Raw genomic sequence first — 18,229 nt, 5'->3', positions numbered from 1 at the left:
AATCCACAGAACAAGGGAGAGTGGATTCTGCATTCATTGAATGTACACAGACAACTTAGATTTTACTTGGACAGGACTAAATCTCGAAGAAAATCTGAACTGCTGGCAGCATTTGCTGCAGGGGCAGAGGGGAAGGCTATTTCAAAGCAAACAATTTCTAAATGGATAAGCCATTGTATTCATTTCTGTTATAAGCACCATGGAAAGCCTATTCCCCAGGGGATCCAGATCTCATTCCACCAGGGCTGCATCTACTTCAGCAGCCTTTCTCAGGGATGTTCCTACCAGGGATGTTCTAGAAGCTGCTACCTGGAGTTCAGTTCATACTTTCACCAAGCATTATCACTTACCAATTTTCTCTAAATCCAGAGCTGGCTTTGCCACTGCTGTTTTGCAGGGCCTTATAGCTGGTCCTAATGCTGTATAAATCCATCCTCCCAACCTTAGCTTTGGGAATCTACCCAAATGTAATGACTGCAACAGTGAAACACGATGAACATAGTACAGTTGTGTACACTCACCATAAATGTAGATGTTCAAATGTATTCACTGTTGCAGTCCTGGTTACCCTCCCTCCAGCCCCCTGTTTTTTCTTTTACTATACCCCTTCTTTCTTTTATTATGCTAAAAAGTCTTTTTGGTGTATTTGCTTTTGTTTGGAGGCATATTTTTGTGTTTCTTATTATATATATATATATATATATATATATATATATATATATATATATATATATATATATATTTTTTTTTTTTGCTCCCCATTTGGGGGGCACCTCACATCTAGGGCAAGAAAAACTGATGTAATGGAGTCAGCTGCATGTTTTATACCCCTGACGTCATGGAAGAAGGGACAGTAACCGATGCAGGACCTAAGAGTTTGTTAATCAGGCCGACTGAGGGCAACCTGCCAGCAGATTACCCAAATGTAATGACTGCAACAGTGAATACACTCGAACATCTACATTTATGGTAAGTGTACACAACTGTACTTTTCTCTCTTTCCTCTAGACTTTGCTCTGTTACTTGGGTAAGGGTAAATTTTTTGAACAGTTTAACTCCACCAATCCTAGCTGACCAGGCCATTGGCTTGCTTGGATATAGTCTAAGGATATAAGCTCATACATGCATCTTTATACCTCTGCACATATGAACTGAGGTCATGCATCAGACGTATAACCTAGAGAGAGGGTAAAGCTTTGGTACTCTGGCCAGACATCAGCAATGACAACCCACGTCAGGAATACTGCAGCAGTAATCAGCAGGACAACTACTGTTATGGTAAGTTTTTACACAACTCTACTTTACCATGGGTATCATGCTCATCATCTACTGAAAGCATATGTTGCATTAGCAGCTTGATATTGTCAGGAGAGTTTGCTTATGATAATTGTAGATTTTTTTTGACAGAAAAGTTGTGCTAAATTTACTTGGACTGTACAGAAGCTTAGCATCTAATAAGGTGTGCTAGGTTCTCCATGTAATTGTTCAAAGACTGTTGCAGGAAGTATGTTTAATAAGCATGCCTGGTTTTGAATCCAGAAATTTTTGATGAAGCAACTGCTGTTGAGTTCTCTTAATGTTAGAAAATACAGTCTCTTGTCTTGTTCTCAAGATACTTTCAAAAGGTTGGTCGAGAGGAGAAAACAGCAACAGCTCTTCTGCACTGGCTAAACATTCTGTTTCTTTTCTTCCAGTGACAGTGAAATGGAAATAGAAGGGGAAGTTTATGCTAATGGAGTCTTGGATAACACTTCCACTAGAATAATGAATGGCACTTACAAACATGAAGAAATTCTACAGAATGACGAGTCCAGTATGGGTAAGTTATTTCATGTAGACAGCATTGCTGTACGTGAGTAACTAGGGTGCATTTGTCTTTCCGGTAAATGGAACCAAATTTCTAGAATAAAGATGATTTGTTACTGGGCAAAACTAACAGTGCTGGTGGAAGGGGGTGAGGTTGTGTACAAGCCTGTATGTTGTTTGAAAGATGTGTATAAAAGCTTAACTTCCTGGTGATGCTGACAGGATCAAATACAGTCAGGCTGTCAGCCTGCGGTGTGTTTGTGAAAGCTGAATTCATGGTTATTGCCACTGGTTTTAGGTGCTCTGGCAGTCTGGGGCAAGGAATTTCCCCTGTCAAGGCTAAACTGGCAGATATTAAGGGAGTTGTTCATAGTGCATCCGCTGGCATTGTTGGTGTTCTTGGTATATTTGTACAGACTGATCTGGTAGGTGAAGGTGGTTTAACTTAACAGAGAACACATACCACTTGTGGTGCAAGTATGTGTTTGAATGTTAGATTGATTTGGAGGTGATTTTTGGTGGAACTAGACAGTTTGACTGCAGTCTTTCCTGGTGCTGTGAGAATTACTGAAAGCAAAACTTTTTTTTTCAAACACCTTTATTGAATTATCACTTGTGACATAGGCCAATTTACATTCATGTAAAAGTAATCAAACTATATTAACATAAACATTATACTCCACATATGTTGCTGTGTATCATAAAACTTAAGCAACATTACATTAATTCTTGCAGAAACATCTTAAAAAGCTGAAGATTCAGGCAGGCAGATGGTGATGTGGGTGTTGTATGTGAGACTTGAACTGGGATGATACCTTGGTATTCAGCACTGCGGACTAGCAGTTGTTGCTAGTGTGGGAGGGGTCTTTGAGGTAGATGCATTAGAGGTTATGCTTTTTTGGGGTAGTTGCATTAGAGGTTATACCAAAAGTTTTGCAAACTTCTGAGCATTTCTTGTGTGAAGTTCAGGCAAGCAGGCATTGCCTGGGGGGTCAGTTTTTGGTACACAAACTGCCATCTCAGCTATTCTTTCATTTGTAACTTAATGTTTAATACACTGGTTTATAAACTTTCCTAAGGGGACTGTCCTTAGACGTTTGCATAGTGGCTGCCCCAGACTGCAACTCCCAGCTTGATAGTTGAGGATGCTGTGCCTCTAGGGATGCATTAACCATCCAGATGAGGTCTGAATGGTCTCTGCTGATATTTCAAAACATATTCTTCTTTGAGAAAATCTGATTGGAGTAAAACTTTACCAGGCAGTAGATGATGATTGCTTTTAATAATGATGACTGAATAGTTAATTTCTTGTTACGATATCTCACAAGAAGGGAGCAGCTGGGTTAAATTTAACAGGGCTCTAAGCTTAATGAAAAGTCAGTTTTGTGTGCAAACATGACTTAATGTATTGCTCTCAGGAATGAGATGCTTTCATATTCAATGTAGCTGCTTTTTCTGTCAGAGCTGAAAAATTATCGTGCTGTCAGTTTTTTCCCCTTGGGGAACACTACAAGGCAAACTTTTATTTATTTTAACTGGGCTTTTGCGTAAAAGTGTTACATATCCAATGAGTCCACCTGTAAGTTTGTTTAATCTGATCACTTTGGTCAGCTGCCTTTGCTTAGTGTAAATTTTATATATTTTTGTAGAATTCCTGTAATTTTTGACTTTACTGTGCAGCTGCCTTTGTATTCTGTGACAGAAGTGCAAATTAAATTAAACTGGAAAAAAAAATTGTGATTTAAAGTTTTTCTCATGCACTTCATTGGTGTTTGGTATGCCATGGGCGTGTTGCATGCTGAACTGCTCCTCACTTCAACAAGAGGCTTAAGCCACAATGAATGAGTACTCTGCCTGTTTAACCAGGAAGCGCAGATGCAGTCTGCACCACAGAGATGGTGACTTGCAAGTAAGGATTGCTTCCTAAGCACACTCTAACTCATCACTCCCACCAGAGACAAAAAAACACACTCATCCTCCCTGTCTGAACCACTAATCAAAACTGGGGTTCCCTGGGCTGTAATCAGGGTATTTGGTTCACCCTGCCCCCTCCACCATTTCAGGCAAATATTCTTTTAGTAGCCAAGTTGTATGGTAGAGTGCAGCTGCTGTTCTTGTGGGTAAAGATAAGCCACATAAAAAAATCATATTAATTAATTAGATGGAGAGCAAAATAACTACTTATGTGATCTCCGAAAATTAAACTGTTCGTTGGGCAAGCCCTATTTGAACGCATTGTTCCATTTATGAGCAGTATAGTATTAAGAACCAACTCTGGAAGTCTAAGATATTTATAATAATGAGATAAAGTTGCCTTCACTGGAATGTTAACCTCAGTATCCACTACTAATATTTCTGATTTTATTCCTAATCATTAATGTCCCTAAGGCAGATACAGCAACACAAGCTGTTTAATTTATCCAAGGTTAATTGCAGTGGATCAAATGTAATTGCTTAATCACTCCACAAACTGTTTAACCTAAGATTAGCTGCAGATTTTGTCCCTGAAGAAAGAGAAAGAGACTGCAGTTCTGATAACCTCATGAGGGTGGATATACCACCCGCACTAGGAAGTATAGACCTATTAGCGTGACCAGCCTCTGCAAGACCATGGAACATATTACACCTGATTTCAACAACTCTGACATCAAAAGCCTTGTTAGACTTGACCCTCAACAGATTGGTTTTGTCAGAGGAATGTACTTACTATTAAATCTCCTCAACAAACTGGCTTTCTCAAAGGAAGGTACTTACTATTAAATCTCCTCAACAGATTAGCTTTGTCAAAAGAAGATCTGTGCTATTAAATCTGGTTAATTTTAAGACAGTCACAAAGGCAGCTGACAGTGGCCCATGCAGTGCATATTGTATCTAGACCTGGCTAAGACATTCAACACTGTACTCCATGCTGGCAACATAAGAAAGGTAAATTTAAAAATAGATTCCGATATGATGAGATGGATAGCACCTCATCAGAACTTGACCAGTGGTGTCCCTCAGGTATTAGTGCTGGGCTCCTCTTTTTCAACTTTTTCTGTTCTGGTCTCTAGCATAGAACTATGCTAGTTCTGATACATATTAAAAGGAGACTAATGAAAAACATTATATTGGCCAGGCATTGCTAAAGACATATCAAGGTTCAGTAGATGTGAACAAAGCCAAAATGTCAGTAAGGCAGGAAACTAAGCTAAGGTTAATTTGGTGTCATTTATTTTTATAAAGGAACTGTTTCAGAGGGTAGCCGTGGACATTTGGGACTTCTGGTACAGAACCCCAGGCACCACTGTTCAGAAGTATTACTTGGTTGGTGGTAGGCTATACTACTAGATTGCCTAAAGCATTTGGTTCGTCCTGTGATGAGGCAGATAAGTGAAAATTTCAGTAGGGTAGGCTTTATTCCCAGAATTGTTGACAGAGGGTTTATCTTCATATTTGTCCTTCTGACTTTATTGTAGAAGTGGTGTGGTATGTTAAGCAGTTAAAATTTTCCCTTCATCCATAATCAAATGGTTTGATGGAGAGGTTTAGTTGTAGTCGTAAGACCATGCTGAGAGCTTTTGTGGACCACTTTAAGTGGGAGTGGGACTAGTACCTACATCACCTCTTTGCATTCAGTTCTACACCAAAAATCCACTTATCTGAAGTAGTTGTCTTCATTTGTTTTTCAACCTGTGGTTTTACAGATCTGACTCTGCTGCATATCCAGCATCTGATGCAAGCTGAAAGCTCCTCCCCTTACCCATAATGCCCGTCTCCTTCCTCCCTTCAGATCTCGTTTGCTGCCTGTAAAGTCTGCATCTTGGTCTGAGCTCTCTGCTTTGTGATTTTGGTAAGTGAGTGGATGTTGGGATTTTATCTCTCTCTCATTCTGTATATTCTCTCCCTACTTTCTATCTTCCCCTCCGCGTGGTCGTCTGTTTAAAAAAAAAAAACTCCTCTACTTTTCTTTTCCTTTATATAGTGTGTGTGTGGTGAGTTTGGGAGTGTGCTGGGCCTGCCTTGAGATCATGTCCGAAACTCCCAAGCCAGGATTCAGAAAGTGCACAGTGTATGGCCATAAGCTCTCCCCAGCCGATGGCCACACACTGTGCGTGGAGTGTCAGGGGCGGCCTATCTTCAGGCCTCCTGCTCCAGCTGTGCCAGGTTCAATCCCAGGGCACTGAAGGACAGGAGGGATAAGCTAATACTAAACGGCCTCCTTCCTTCTTCGGGGACCCCCAGCTTCGGCTTCTACCACCTCCCCAGCCACTAGGGCTCAAACTCCCACTAAAAGGGCCGGGGAAGGGGAGAAATCAAAAAAGGACAGGCCAAGAAAGCGGTCCCCTGATAGCTTGGCTCCGGCTGGCCCTCTTAAGTTTAGGCCAGTTACCAGACCAGAGTCTTCCCGACTCCATTCTCCCTGTTTTTCTCCTGAGCCGGAGGAGCCCTGGATCCAGTCTCCAGTGCAAGCTTCCCCTCACCATCCTTCCAGGCCGGTGTTTGCCAGTGTTGGTGGAGCAGGAAGAAGGACGGTGTTGGTCGCCTCTTCCTCCCGCTCCACCCGGAGCCTTAGTGAAGCAGAGATGGACAGGATGATGCAGAAGTTCATCCGCACCCAGATTCAGATACGAGTCTTAACTGCCCCCTCTCCCTCTGGAGTGGGACCATGCAGTCATTCTTAACCCCAATTACTCTTTTTCCGATGTGACCCTTGGTTTCAGAGTCCTCGGGGTTGGCGCAGACAGTACCTTGTACCTCGACATTGGCCATGGCCTTGAGCGTGTCTAATCTAACTGGGTCTCGAAGCCATAGCCTGAGTCTGATCCGAGGGGATGTTGCCAGCTTTGAGTGTGTTGGAGAGCAATCTTTCCCTCTGTATCTTGGCGCTTGGAGGCTCAGCTCTGGCTCCTCCATCGGGGTAGAGGGGAATGGCTCCTACCGGCCTTTCTCAGGATGTACGTTCCCGTTTGGCTTTTGATGTGGTGGAGAGGGTTCTTTTGGTTTCGTCGAGACCCTTGACCATCTCGTCCTTGGACTCCGCCCTAACTCCCTCTGTTGTGGGTATGGTTCCAACCATCCTGCCATCTCATGGACAGCCTGCTGCCGTTTTGCCTCAGGAAGCTGTGGATTGGGAGCAGCAGGATGTTGGCAGGTCCTCCCCAGAGATTCCCACTGAGGAGATCCTTCGCAAACGCATGTGTAAAAGGAGGCACTTATAGGTTCATAGGTTCATAGGTAGGTACTAGGCTATCGGCCCAAGGGCCTATGTAAGCCTAGCCAACAAGGTTCCCTGGCTTACGCCACCCAAGAAAGTTATTTTCCTTAGACTCCCCTCCGGAGTCACTCACCGAAGACACCGATTTGGAGAAAAGGGAAGGTTCCCTCTAGCCACCCGAGGATGTCTCCTTCGTAGACATTATGGAACTCCTTCGCCAGAAGGGAGGGGGTCTGCCCAGAAACCTACCTCAGACGAATCGGTGTTCCTCGAAGCATTCAGCGCAGGCCCCTCTAATTCCTGGGTGTCCCCTCCCACTGATCCATTAGTGGACCTGATAACATCTCGGGTGTGGAAGGAAGCGGACACGATGGAGCCCATACCAGAGCGCCCGGGGTAAAGTTCTAAGCCCACCTTCAGATTGGACACACTGGAAAAGGGGACCTGGTTGATGTGATGATGGTGGCAGCCGACACTAGGAAAGAGCTCACTTAGGAGAGCTCTACGGTTCATTTTTCTGACCGAGAGTCAAGGGCGATGAACTGATTTGGGAAGTGGGTGTACGCCTCAGTGACTTTTTCAGTAAGACCGCTGAATTACATGGCACGTCCGATTCGGCTGCAGTGAGACGTAGTGAAGGAGATCGTTGAGTTGACCCCCGAGGCCATGTCTGCGGAGGACAGTTAGAAGTTTTCCGCTCGTATGGCCACTCTGATGTCAGTTGTGTGTCTTCTCTCCCATTCTACAGAGGGAGCCACTGGGGCAGCTGGTACAGGCGTTGCTATTAGGTGACATGCCTGGCTCTGGCTCTGTCAGTTCTCGGAACCTTTTAAAGATGTCATTCACCAATGCCCTGTACAATAGTTCCTCCCTGTTTGGGAAGTCAGTACATGAGACGTTGGTCCAGAGTGAGAAGGATGGGAAGACTGTGTCTGCCATCAGGATCTGCTTCTCCACCCCTCGGAGATCCTTTGGGGATACGACAAACTTCGCCCTAGAGGCAGAGAATGGGTCTCGAGAAACTTTCTCGGACAGACCTGCGCAGCTGCCATGAAGGGTTGCCCGACAGCTCGTCTCTGGAGGCAGTCGGGGGCCAGTTATTGCTACACCAAACGGAGTGGGACTCCATCCTAATAGATTGTTGGGTGTTGCAGATTATATCCAGAGGTTATTCTATCCCGTTCCTCGAGCCACCTCTACCAGTGAAACACCTCCCGGATGTTCCACCCGCACACAGGGAGGATGCAGCACTAGAAATAGGCAAAGCTGCTAGAAAAATGGGTCATCCAACACATCTCTCAAGACCAGTGTGGATTAGGCATTTATTCCAGGTTCTTTTAATGCCAAAGACGACATGAGACCCAAGACCAATTCTGGATCTACCCACCTTGAACCTGTCAGTGGCCAGGATGAAATTCTGGGTGGTCACCCTTCATTTTATCCTGCCCTTCCTGCAGGAGAACGATTGAATGTGATTGATTGCCCTCCAGGATGCGTACCATCATATCAAGATGGACAGGCGTTTCTCGGAGGTTTCTCCACTTCTGGCCGGGAGCCAGTCATTATCAGTTCAGAGCGCTCCCATTTGGTCTCACCACAGCCCCCAAGGTGTTCATGAAAGTGATGGCAGTTGTAGCGGCTCACCTGAGACTTCAGGGCATTTCCCCTACCTGGACGACTGGCTCCTCACTGTCCCTTCCAAGCATCAACTATGTCAAGCGAGGGATTCCTTCCTATTACTAGCACAGAGGTTAGGCATCACCGTCAAATCTCATCTAGTCATCTCTGGCCCCAGTTCAGATATTAGACTTCGTTGAGGCTCGGCTAGACACTATCCAGACAAAGATTTCCTTACTCCAGACAGGATACACAGTCTGAAGCTGCATGTTCTTTGCATTCTTCAAACTCACTCTCCGACAGCAGTAGTAGTACTATGGGCAGTGGAGTCTATGGCAGCCACTATCAGTCTTCTACCCCTAACGTGCCTTCACATGGGTTTCCTTCAGTGGACTCTTTCCGTACAATGGTCCCTGTTAGATCTACTGTTGTCTCATCCTGTTCTAATCTCCCAAGTGTGCAGAGACTCTCTTTGGTGGTGGATTCATTCCCCGGACCTGGTCCAGGGACGTCCTTTTCTCCCTTCATTCTCCAAGGCCACAGTTACCACAAATGCCTCCCAGCTGAGTTGGGGGGCATTGCTCAGAAGAACAGTCCAAGGCATGTGGTCCCCATCCACGACCTGTTTGCATATCAACGTCCTGGAAATGAGGGCAGTGCTTCTCGTGTTACAGTCTCTCCATGCCCATCTTCCCTTAGGGACAATTGCTATCCAGACAGACAACATGTTGGGGGTCTGATACATCAACAAACAGGGGGGAACCAGATTTTGCTCCCTTTGTCATGAAGCCATGAGAGTGAGGGAATGGGCAATCTCCGCCAGATGGTTTCTGGTGGCAACGCACATTCCAAGATGGTGCAACATTCTTGCGTGGACAGGCTCAGCAGATCTGTCCTGATGCCTTACGAGTGGTCTCTGAATCCTTCAGTAGCGGAAGAGATCTTTCACAAGTGGGATCAGCCTTGCTGCGATCTTTTCACATCTCCTTCCAATGTGAAATGCAGCGAGTTCTTCTCTCTGAATCCACCTCAGGGAGAAGCCCCCAGAGACTCTATGATTCATGCTTGGCCTCCCAGTCTTCTGTATGCTTGTCCTCCTCTACCCTTGATACCAAAGTTTCTTCAGAAAGCTCGCAGTCTGGGGAGTTTTGTGATCCTCATTGCCCCATTCTGGCCTTGCCAAGTCTGGTTTCCCTCTCTCTGGTCTCTACTGGTGGCTCCAACATGGACGATGGATCCAGTTCCAGATCTCATTTCTCAACTGTCAGGGATTCCCCATCCAGACCAGGACAGTCTAAAGCTCACTGCTTGGTTGCTCCAGTTCCCATGATTATGAGAACTCCAGGTTTATTTTCTCCCGTTAAAAGAATTCTGGTGGCAGCTCATACGTCTTCCACCAGGAAGGTATACTGCAGCTAGTGGAAACTTTTTTCTATATGGGCTTTGCAGCATGCATTGGATCCTTTTACTGCTCCACTTTCTGCGATGTTGGAATTCCTATTGGCGATTTTTCAACAAGGAGCCAGTTCCTCCCCAGGCACAGATGTTCATCGTGTTTCACTTTTGCAGTCATTACACTTGGGTTATCCTGCTGGCAGGCTACCCACAGTCGGCCTGAATTCCAAAGTCTTTGTCCGGCATCGGTTGCTGTCACCTCTTCCCTGACAGTGCGCCAGGGGTATAAAAGATGCAGCTGACACCATTTTCCCCGGTCTTTCTTGCTGCGTGGTGCCCGAAGCAAAAGCAGTTCGCAAGTGCCTGTCGGTCGACTCCTGAGATTTTCAAAATCGAATTTCAGATCCGAAGTCTTCATTAAGGTTAAGTACCCCATTGGGGAAACTTTTTTCTTGCTCCAGACCGATGTCAGAAAAAGTTAACAATTGTATTTCTTGTGGGAAGCAAATACCTCATAAGGATTTCCATTCTTACTGTATTCCTTGCCTTTGCCCTGTCCACGACGTTGCTGGCTGTCGGTTTTGTGCTAGATTTAAACAATGCACTATTAAGCGTCGGTACGATTTTGCCTTTCATTACTTTGGCCGAAGATTTAATTATATAATGCCGTCAGAACAGCCGATGACCGGTGTATATAAAAAGCGAAAGGAAAAGGACAGGCATCCGAGGTCCAAAACCGACGAGGCTTCCGCTAGGCCAGTCGCTGGTTCTCAGTGAGGCGCTTTCGCAGCCCCTGACGCCCGCTACCTCAGAGCCACAGGCTGCTTCCGACTCCCATGTGGAGCCGACTAGGCCTCTGGATACTCAAGATATTGGACACTCGGAAACTATTCCCTCAGATGGGTCCAGAGCCGCTGAGCAAGCATCGGCTTCTGAGGGTGTTTTCAGACCTACACAGTTATATGTACAGCCAACCTCAGCTTCAAAGGCAAAGACTAAAGCAGCTCTAAAGACAAAGAAACAAGTACAGCATTCTCCTGCACAGACTTCCATGCCTAAAAAACAGATGCCTAAAATGGCCGAAGTCCTAATTACTTTGATCAGGGGTTCCCATCCCCCTCCTGATAAGAGGCCTAGGCGAGAGACAGAATATGCATCTTCAGATCAGGTTTCCATTTCCTCTGACTCCTCTTCTGAACAGGGATACTCCCTTCCTCCCTATGAGGATTCTGAAGCTGAAGAGTCTATCCCTTCAGTCTCTCCTCCTGAGGATTATTCTTTTGGGGAAACCCTTCATACCATGAGAGAGCACTTTCACTGGGAGTGCCAAGATTACTCCGAATCTAAGAAAAGGCTCAGAGACTTTCTTTTACTACCTCAGCACAGACCCCTTGCTATTCCACCTGTTCTAGACATAGTAGATGATGTATTTTAAGAGTCTGGCCTGTCTCCTGACTCTTTACCACCTGCACCGGTTAAGCCAGACAGATACTACAGGGTTCCAGATTCCCACAAATCTCTATATAAAAGCCCTGCTGCTGACCCAGAAACTATATCTCAGGGTCCCATAGGGGTCAAGGCTTCCACTGCAAAAACCCTGTCTCCTCTGATAGGGATTCAAGGGCTCTGGACAGATGGGGGAAAAAAGTTTACACTTCTGCTACCTTGGCTGTAAGGGCTTTAAATTGTCAGTGTCATATGCTTTAATATCAGCAATATTTAATGTCACTGCTAAAACAGAAAATGTTGGCAAATTCTGAATGTCCAGATAACAAGGAAATGCAGGATTTATTGCATGCAACTAAATAAGTGGGAAAGCATACGTTGCAATGTGGTTTTGATTCACTGGAGGCCTCTTGCAGGGCCGCTGTTGCAGGTACTGTCATTAGAAGGCATGCTTGGTTAAACTAACAAAATCTGCCTGATCATGTTAAAGCAAAATTATTGGATGCTCCTTTACAGCACGATACTTTGTTTGGTGTTAAGGCAGAAGAGGTGTTGAAGAAAATGGAGGATAACGCAAAATCTATGCAGACAGTTAAGGATTTCTTACAGGTACAGCCACCCAGATTTAGCAGGAACTGGCCTTCAAAGAATTCATCCTTTCCAGTGTCAGACAGGCCACAAAGAGGCAGATCCCAGCCCCAAGGCTCATACAGGCCTAAACAATGGGGTGCTTCTACCTCTAAAAGTGGAGAAGACAAATCACAGCCATATAGGAAATGGTCCCAATGACTTTCCTCTGCCAATACCAAGCACTTATCCTTTGGCAGCCCCCTTAGGGGGAAAACTAGCACTTTTTTCACAAAATTGGCATATAATCACCCAGGACAAATGGGTCTTCAATATAGTGTCCCAGGGCTACAGGTTCCACTTTCACTCCCTGCCAAAGGCAAAAGGTATGCCGGACCTGCCACAAAATCAATGGGCAGAGGCACAAAAGCAAGTTTCATCTCTCGTGGACATGAGGGCCATTCAGGGAGTACCACAGCAAGAGCAGGGACAAGGATTTTACTCGACTATTCCTGGTACCCAGAAAGGACAAAGCCTGGAGACCAATACTGGACCTGTCTATTCTAAACACTTTTCTGGACGTTCCAAAATTCAAAATGTTGACTCTGCAGCAGCTTCTGCCCAAGCTGGGCAAGAAGGCTTGGCTTGTAATTTTGGACCTAAAAGAGGCATACCTGCATGTCCCAATTAGACAATCTTGCAGATGATTCCTCAGATTCATAGCTGGCTCAATGCACTACCAATTCTCTGCACTGCCCTTTGGCTTATCTATTGCACCCAGAGTCTTCACAAAATGCCTGGCAGCAGTAATTGCTTTCTACAGACAAAGGGGAATTCAAATATACCCTTACTTGGACGATTGCCGTATTCAAGCAGAGAACAAAGACATTCTACTGAAGCATCTGGTGTTTGTAAAAAGATTGCTAATTTGCCTAGGGTACACGGTAAACGAAAATAAATAAAAACTTGTACCCTCTCAAGAGATAATATTCCTGGGTGCAAGCTTAAATACAACTGCCCAGATGGCTTATCTCAAAGACAGCTGACTTCTTACTTTGGGCTTCATGGCATCTTGCATTCTACTATTTCCATATGCAAGACTGCATATGAGGAAACTACAATGGTATCTAAAAAGTGTATGGACTCAACATTGCCACAGCCTGGAAACATTAATTACCCTCATTCCCTGCCCGCAACAGGAGTTTCAATGGTGGGCACAGGCCTGTCACCACAACAAGGGACAGCCATTCACTCTACTCACAGCCAGGCAGACACTAACAACAGATGCATCAGATTATGCCTGGGGGACCCACATGGCAGTAAAATGTATTCAGGGCGTGTGGCCCGCAAGCCAAATGCATCTTCATATCAATCAAAAAGAGATGCTAGCTGTTCAGAATGCCCTGACAGCCTCAAGGATCTACTTCATCCAGGACAACTGCTGATAAAGACGGACAATACTACAGTCATGTGGTACATAAACAAGCAGGGAGGCACCCATTCCTACCCCCTCTGCAGACAAGCCATGACATTGTGGAACACAACATTGACTTATCAAGTACACCTGCACGCACAATTCCTGCCAAGAAAGACAAATACTCTGGCAGACGAACTAAGCAGAAATCTCAAGGATCCTCACGAGTGGAAACTAGATCCACAAATATTCAGCATGATAACAAGGAAATGGGGATGCCCAGACATGGATCTATTTGCCTCCCCTCACAACTGCCAACTACAGAGATTCTGCACAAGGACTTATCACAAGCAAGCATGGATAGTGGATGCCCTATCATTCAGCTGGAAAACCCTTACAGTATATGCCTTTCCTCCACTGCCTCTCCTCCCCAGGGTACTCCTAAAGGTCAGACAAGAGAAGCCAAAAATGATACTAATTGCCCCAGACTGGCCACGCCAGCACTGGTACCCAATCCTAAAGAGCTTGTCTCAAGGCCCAGCTTGGACATTACCTCAAATTCCTCATTTACTGACCCAACAAAACAATCAGACCCTGCACAGCCAACTCAGAACCCTAAATCTGGCCGCATGGCGGTTAATGTAATCGTTCAGTACACCTTTCTCTAAAGCAGTTATGGATGTTATTTTGGAGGCCAGGAGGCCCAGCACCAGAAAATCTTACGCAGAAAAATGGAAGAGATTCTGTGCTTGGAACCAGGCACAAGGAATCGACACGCTTGTACCAAATATTCGTCAGATTTTACAATACCTAACTGAGATGCTGGACAAAGGCCTATCCTTCTCATCAATTAAGATCCATGCCTCTGCCATTTCAGCTCATTACAATACAGACCCACCTATTTTTTCACATCCACTGCTAAGGCAGTACCTCAGAGTGGCCAAAAACATAAGACCTCCAAGGAGATCGCCAATACCTGCTTGGGACCTCAATTTTGTCTTGGAAAAGCTCACACTGCCTCCTTTTGAGCCAGCCAATACAGCCAAGATAAAATTCTTAGCATGAAAAACAGCTTTGCTCCTAGCTATAACTTCAGCAAGAAGAGTCTCAGAGTTACAAGCACTAATGGCTGTGGAACCTTTTATAATTTTCCATCCGGACAGGGTTTCTCTGAGGACAAACCCAACATTTATGCCTAAGGTAGTGTCCAGTGTGGCTCTTAACCAAACCATTCATTTGCCTACCTTTTACCCAAACCCACAGAATAAGGGGGAGAGACGTCTGCTTTCTTTGGACATACACAGACAGCTACGCTTCTACTTGGACAAAACCAAAGCTTTCAGAAAGACTGAGCAACTCTTAGTGGCATATGCTGCAGGATCGCAAGGCAAAGCTGTCTCAAAGCAGACTATTTCAAAATGGATAGGCCACTGTATTCGTTTCTGCTATTCACAACATGGCAAATCAGTGCCTAAGGGCATTAGGCCACATTCAACCCGAGCAGCAGCCACTTCAGCAGCCTTTCTCAGAGGAGTACCAACCAAGGAGATTTTGGAGGCTGCAACTTGGACTTCAGTGCACACTTTTACAAAGCACTACCACTTACCTCTTTACTCTAAATCCAGAGCGGTCTTCGCCACTGCAGTTCTGCAGGCCGTCATAGCCACTCCTAATTCTATCTAAGCCAAGCCACCCAACCTCAGCTTTGGGATTCAGCCCAAGTGTAATGACTGCAACAGTGAAACACGATGAACATAGTACAGTTGTGTACCTACCATAAATGTAGATGTTCGAGTGTATTCACTGTTGCAGTCCAGGTTTACCCTCCCACCATCCCCCTAACATTGCTGGGACTTATCTGTACTTCTCTATTCTATACAACCTATGTGGTGTATTTGCTTGTAGATGAAGGTAATGTTTATGTTAGTGTATGCATTTATATTTGCAAAATTTTTAGCCTACCCTTTTGGGGGCACCTGACATCTGGGGCAAGAAAAACTGAAGAAAATGGCGTTGGCTGCATCTTTTATACCCCTGGTGCACTGACGTCAGGGAATAGGTGACAGCAACCGACGCCGGACCAAGACTTTGGAATTCGGCCGACTACGGGTAGCTTGCCAGCAGGATAACCCAAGTGTAATGACTGCAACAGTGAATACACTCTAACATCTACATTTATGGTAGGTACACAACTGTATTTTCAGTTGGCTGCAATTTCCAATTTTCATGTGGGGGAAATGGATCTTCCTTAGCATCTTCTAAGCTTTGCAAGACCTGCCTTAAAGGTACTTTTCTTCTGAGACCCCCGGTGCAGGATCCTACGCCTCCGTGGGACCTTACATTAGTACTTGAGGCTTTAGTTTCACCTCCTTTTGAACCTGCAGCTTCGGTGGCTTGCAATTTCTGGCATGGAAGACTGCATTCTTAGTTGCCATTACATTACTTCTGTCAGGAGAGTGTCGGAACTTCAAGCACTATCGATCAAGGCTCCTTATATGATTTTCCATAAGGACAGAGTGTCTTTGTGTACTAACCCATCTTTTCTTCCCAAGGTAGCTTCAGAGGCCAACATTAACCAGATGATCAATCTCCCGGTCTTCTTTCCAAATTTTCAAAGTAAGGGAGACTATAAATTGCGTCTGGATGTGCATATATAGTTACGTTTCTATTTGCACAGAAAAGCATTTCATAAATCTGACCAACTTTTCATTTCTTATTCCAAACCCTTTTTAGGGAAACCAATATCCAAAGTTACTATTGCCCGTTGGATTTCCCAATGTATTATCTGGGCGTATTCTGTCAGTGGGATTTCTCCGCCATGTCAGATAAAAGCCCATGGCCACTTCAACGGCTTTTTGGCCCAGAGTTTCGCTGGATGATATTTGTTCTGCAGCTACGTGGTTTTCATCTTATACCTTCATCTCACATTATAAATTGGACATCGTATCCAGCCGTGCTCCGGAATATCCTTCCATGAGGGCCTCCCAGGTGTATAGTAGCTGGGGACTCTGTCCTGCAGGTTGAAGGACAAATAAAGACAACTACTTCAGATAAAGAAGTTATGTACTCACCATAACGTTCCATTTGAGTAATTGTTCATTTGTCTTCAACCATCCCCCCCTCTTTCCCCCGGACTTGTCTGAACCGTTGTTGGCTATATGTATGTATGTATATGTGTGTGTATATATATATATATATATATATATATATATATATATATGTATATATGTATATGTATATGTATATATATATATATATATATATATATATATATATATGTTTTTTTTTTGATAGCGACAAGGTCCTGTTGGGTCAGGTGTGAGTAATGGATTGGGCTGCAAACTCTATCTGAAGGGAAGGAGGAGAGAGGGGCATTATGGGTAAAGGGACAAGCTTTGAGCTCGGATCAGATACTGGGTATGCAGCCGAGTCGGATCCGATAGGGATCCGTAACCCACAGGTTGAAGACAATTGAAGAACATACTCAGATGGAAAGTTATGGTGAGTACATAACTTCTTTTTTTTACAGTTTGACCTGTTTTTTGGCCACATGGTGAAGATTTGCATTGTGGTGGGATAGAGAGGGTAATGTCCTAAATTTCTAGCCTAACCTTAGGACATCCAGCTAATGGCACAGGAGCAGATTACACTGTGGCAACAGCAACAAACCATCTGGTACAAAGTGGCAGCTGGAGGTGGCGAATATATAGCCAGAAAAAAAGGTAGTGGCACATATTCCAGTTCAACAAAGCAAGCTGCAAGCAGCAAGGGGTGGGAGAAGGGTCCTTTTTTCGTTGTGAGGAAGGTAAGCAGTGTTAATCATGATGGAGTTGACAGGCAGGAAACAAACACAGACTCTTAACATGTTAGAGAGGTATTGGCACTCTGCATGCAGTGGGTTACAGGAGGAATCCGAGGTATTGTTTTTGTGCTGGACCTTTTTATACTTGGTTTGTCTGCACAGTGGATGAGGTATTGCTGTGAGAGTAACTGTGTCTAAGTTGATTCAGGAAATCTGGGTAGTAATACAAGGGTTTGGAGACATAATTTTTGCCAATCCAGTGTGTTCCCAGTTTGTAAAGCACCATGTAGAAAGAGGGAAAAGATGCAGGGGTAGTGTGATTGAAGAGATTCATCTTTTAGCTCTCAAGTTTTGTTCTTGGTGATGTCTCAGGAAAGCTCTATGAGGTCTAGGAAATTGTGTGATAATCTGTATCTAAATTTGCAGGTGTTCATAATTAGATTACTGTTGCAGTAGCCTAAGTTATATGGGTTGTGCCCTACCAAGGATATGTTGTGTGGCCAATATCAAAAGCTTTTAGGACACCCTCCACGTGACATAACTGCTGAAGGGCTTGAGGTAGGATGCCAAACCTTTAGAACTTTCTTGCCTTTTAACTGTGCTTTCGCAGCAGGCTTTGAATGATCAGTTGATGGCTGGCACTTCACCAAGAGTGGGCAGATAGTTATCCTGTGGGGCAAATCCTTCGATTTTTACATTTTTTTCTGAGTTAAAAAGTTTCCTTTTTTCAGAGAGAAATTGTTTAAACTAGGAAATGTGTGATTCAGTGGCTGTCACTAAAAATTTTAGTCAAAGGCTGATTTAGTTTACCTGTTTGAGGAAGAACTGTTTTAAAATAATTTTTATGTACAATCTTTACTTTTTATGTGAAAAATAAATAGGGGATTGAACTAGTTCTTATGGAGATTAGCATTGTTTTTTTTTTTTTTTTTTTTTTTTTGTTTTGTTTTAAATCTCAAAACTGTAATTTTCCTGACAGGAGGTTCAC

General features: G+C 44.4%; 1 protein-coding gene across 1 annotated transcript in view; it reads left to right on the top strand.

Moving 5' to 3' along the window:
- Positions 1 to 18,229, top strand: part of RANBP10 (RAN binding protein 10) — a 1,949,085-nt gene that overhangs the window by 1,596,442 nt on the left and 334,414 nt on the right. The window contains exon 11 of the mRNA XM_044081464.1: positions 1,695 to 1,819. Within this exon, the coding sequence (XP_043937399.1) occupies positions 1,695 to 1,819 (125 nt within the window). The remainder of the gene's footprint in view (positions 1 to 1,694; positions 1,820 to 18,229) is intronic.

This window comes from Protopterus annectens, chromosome 8.part0 (genome assembly GCF_019279795.1).
Source record: "Protopterus annectens isolate FY-2018-M chromosome 8.part0, PAN1.0, whole genome shotgun sequence".
In the NCBI taxonomy this organism is placed as follows: Eukaryota; Metazoa; Chordata; order Ceratodontiformes; family Protopteridae; genus Protopterus; species Protopterus annectens.
Note: the sequence above shows the minus strand (reverse complement) of the source record. Positions and strands in the feature narration are given on the sequence as shown.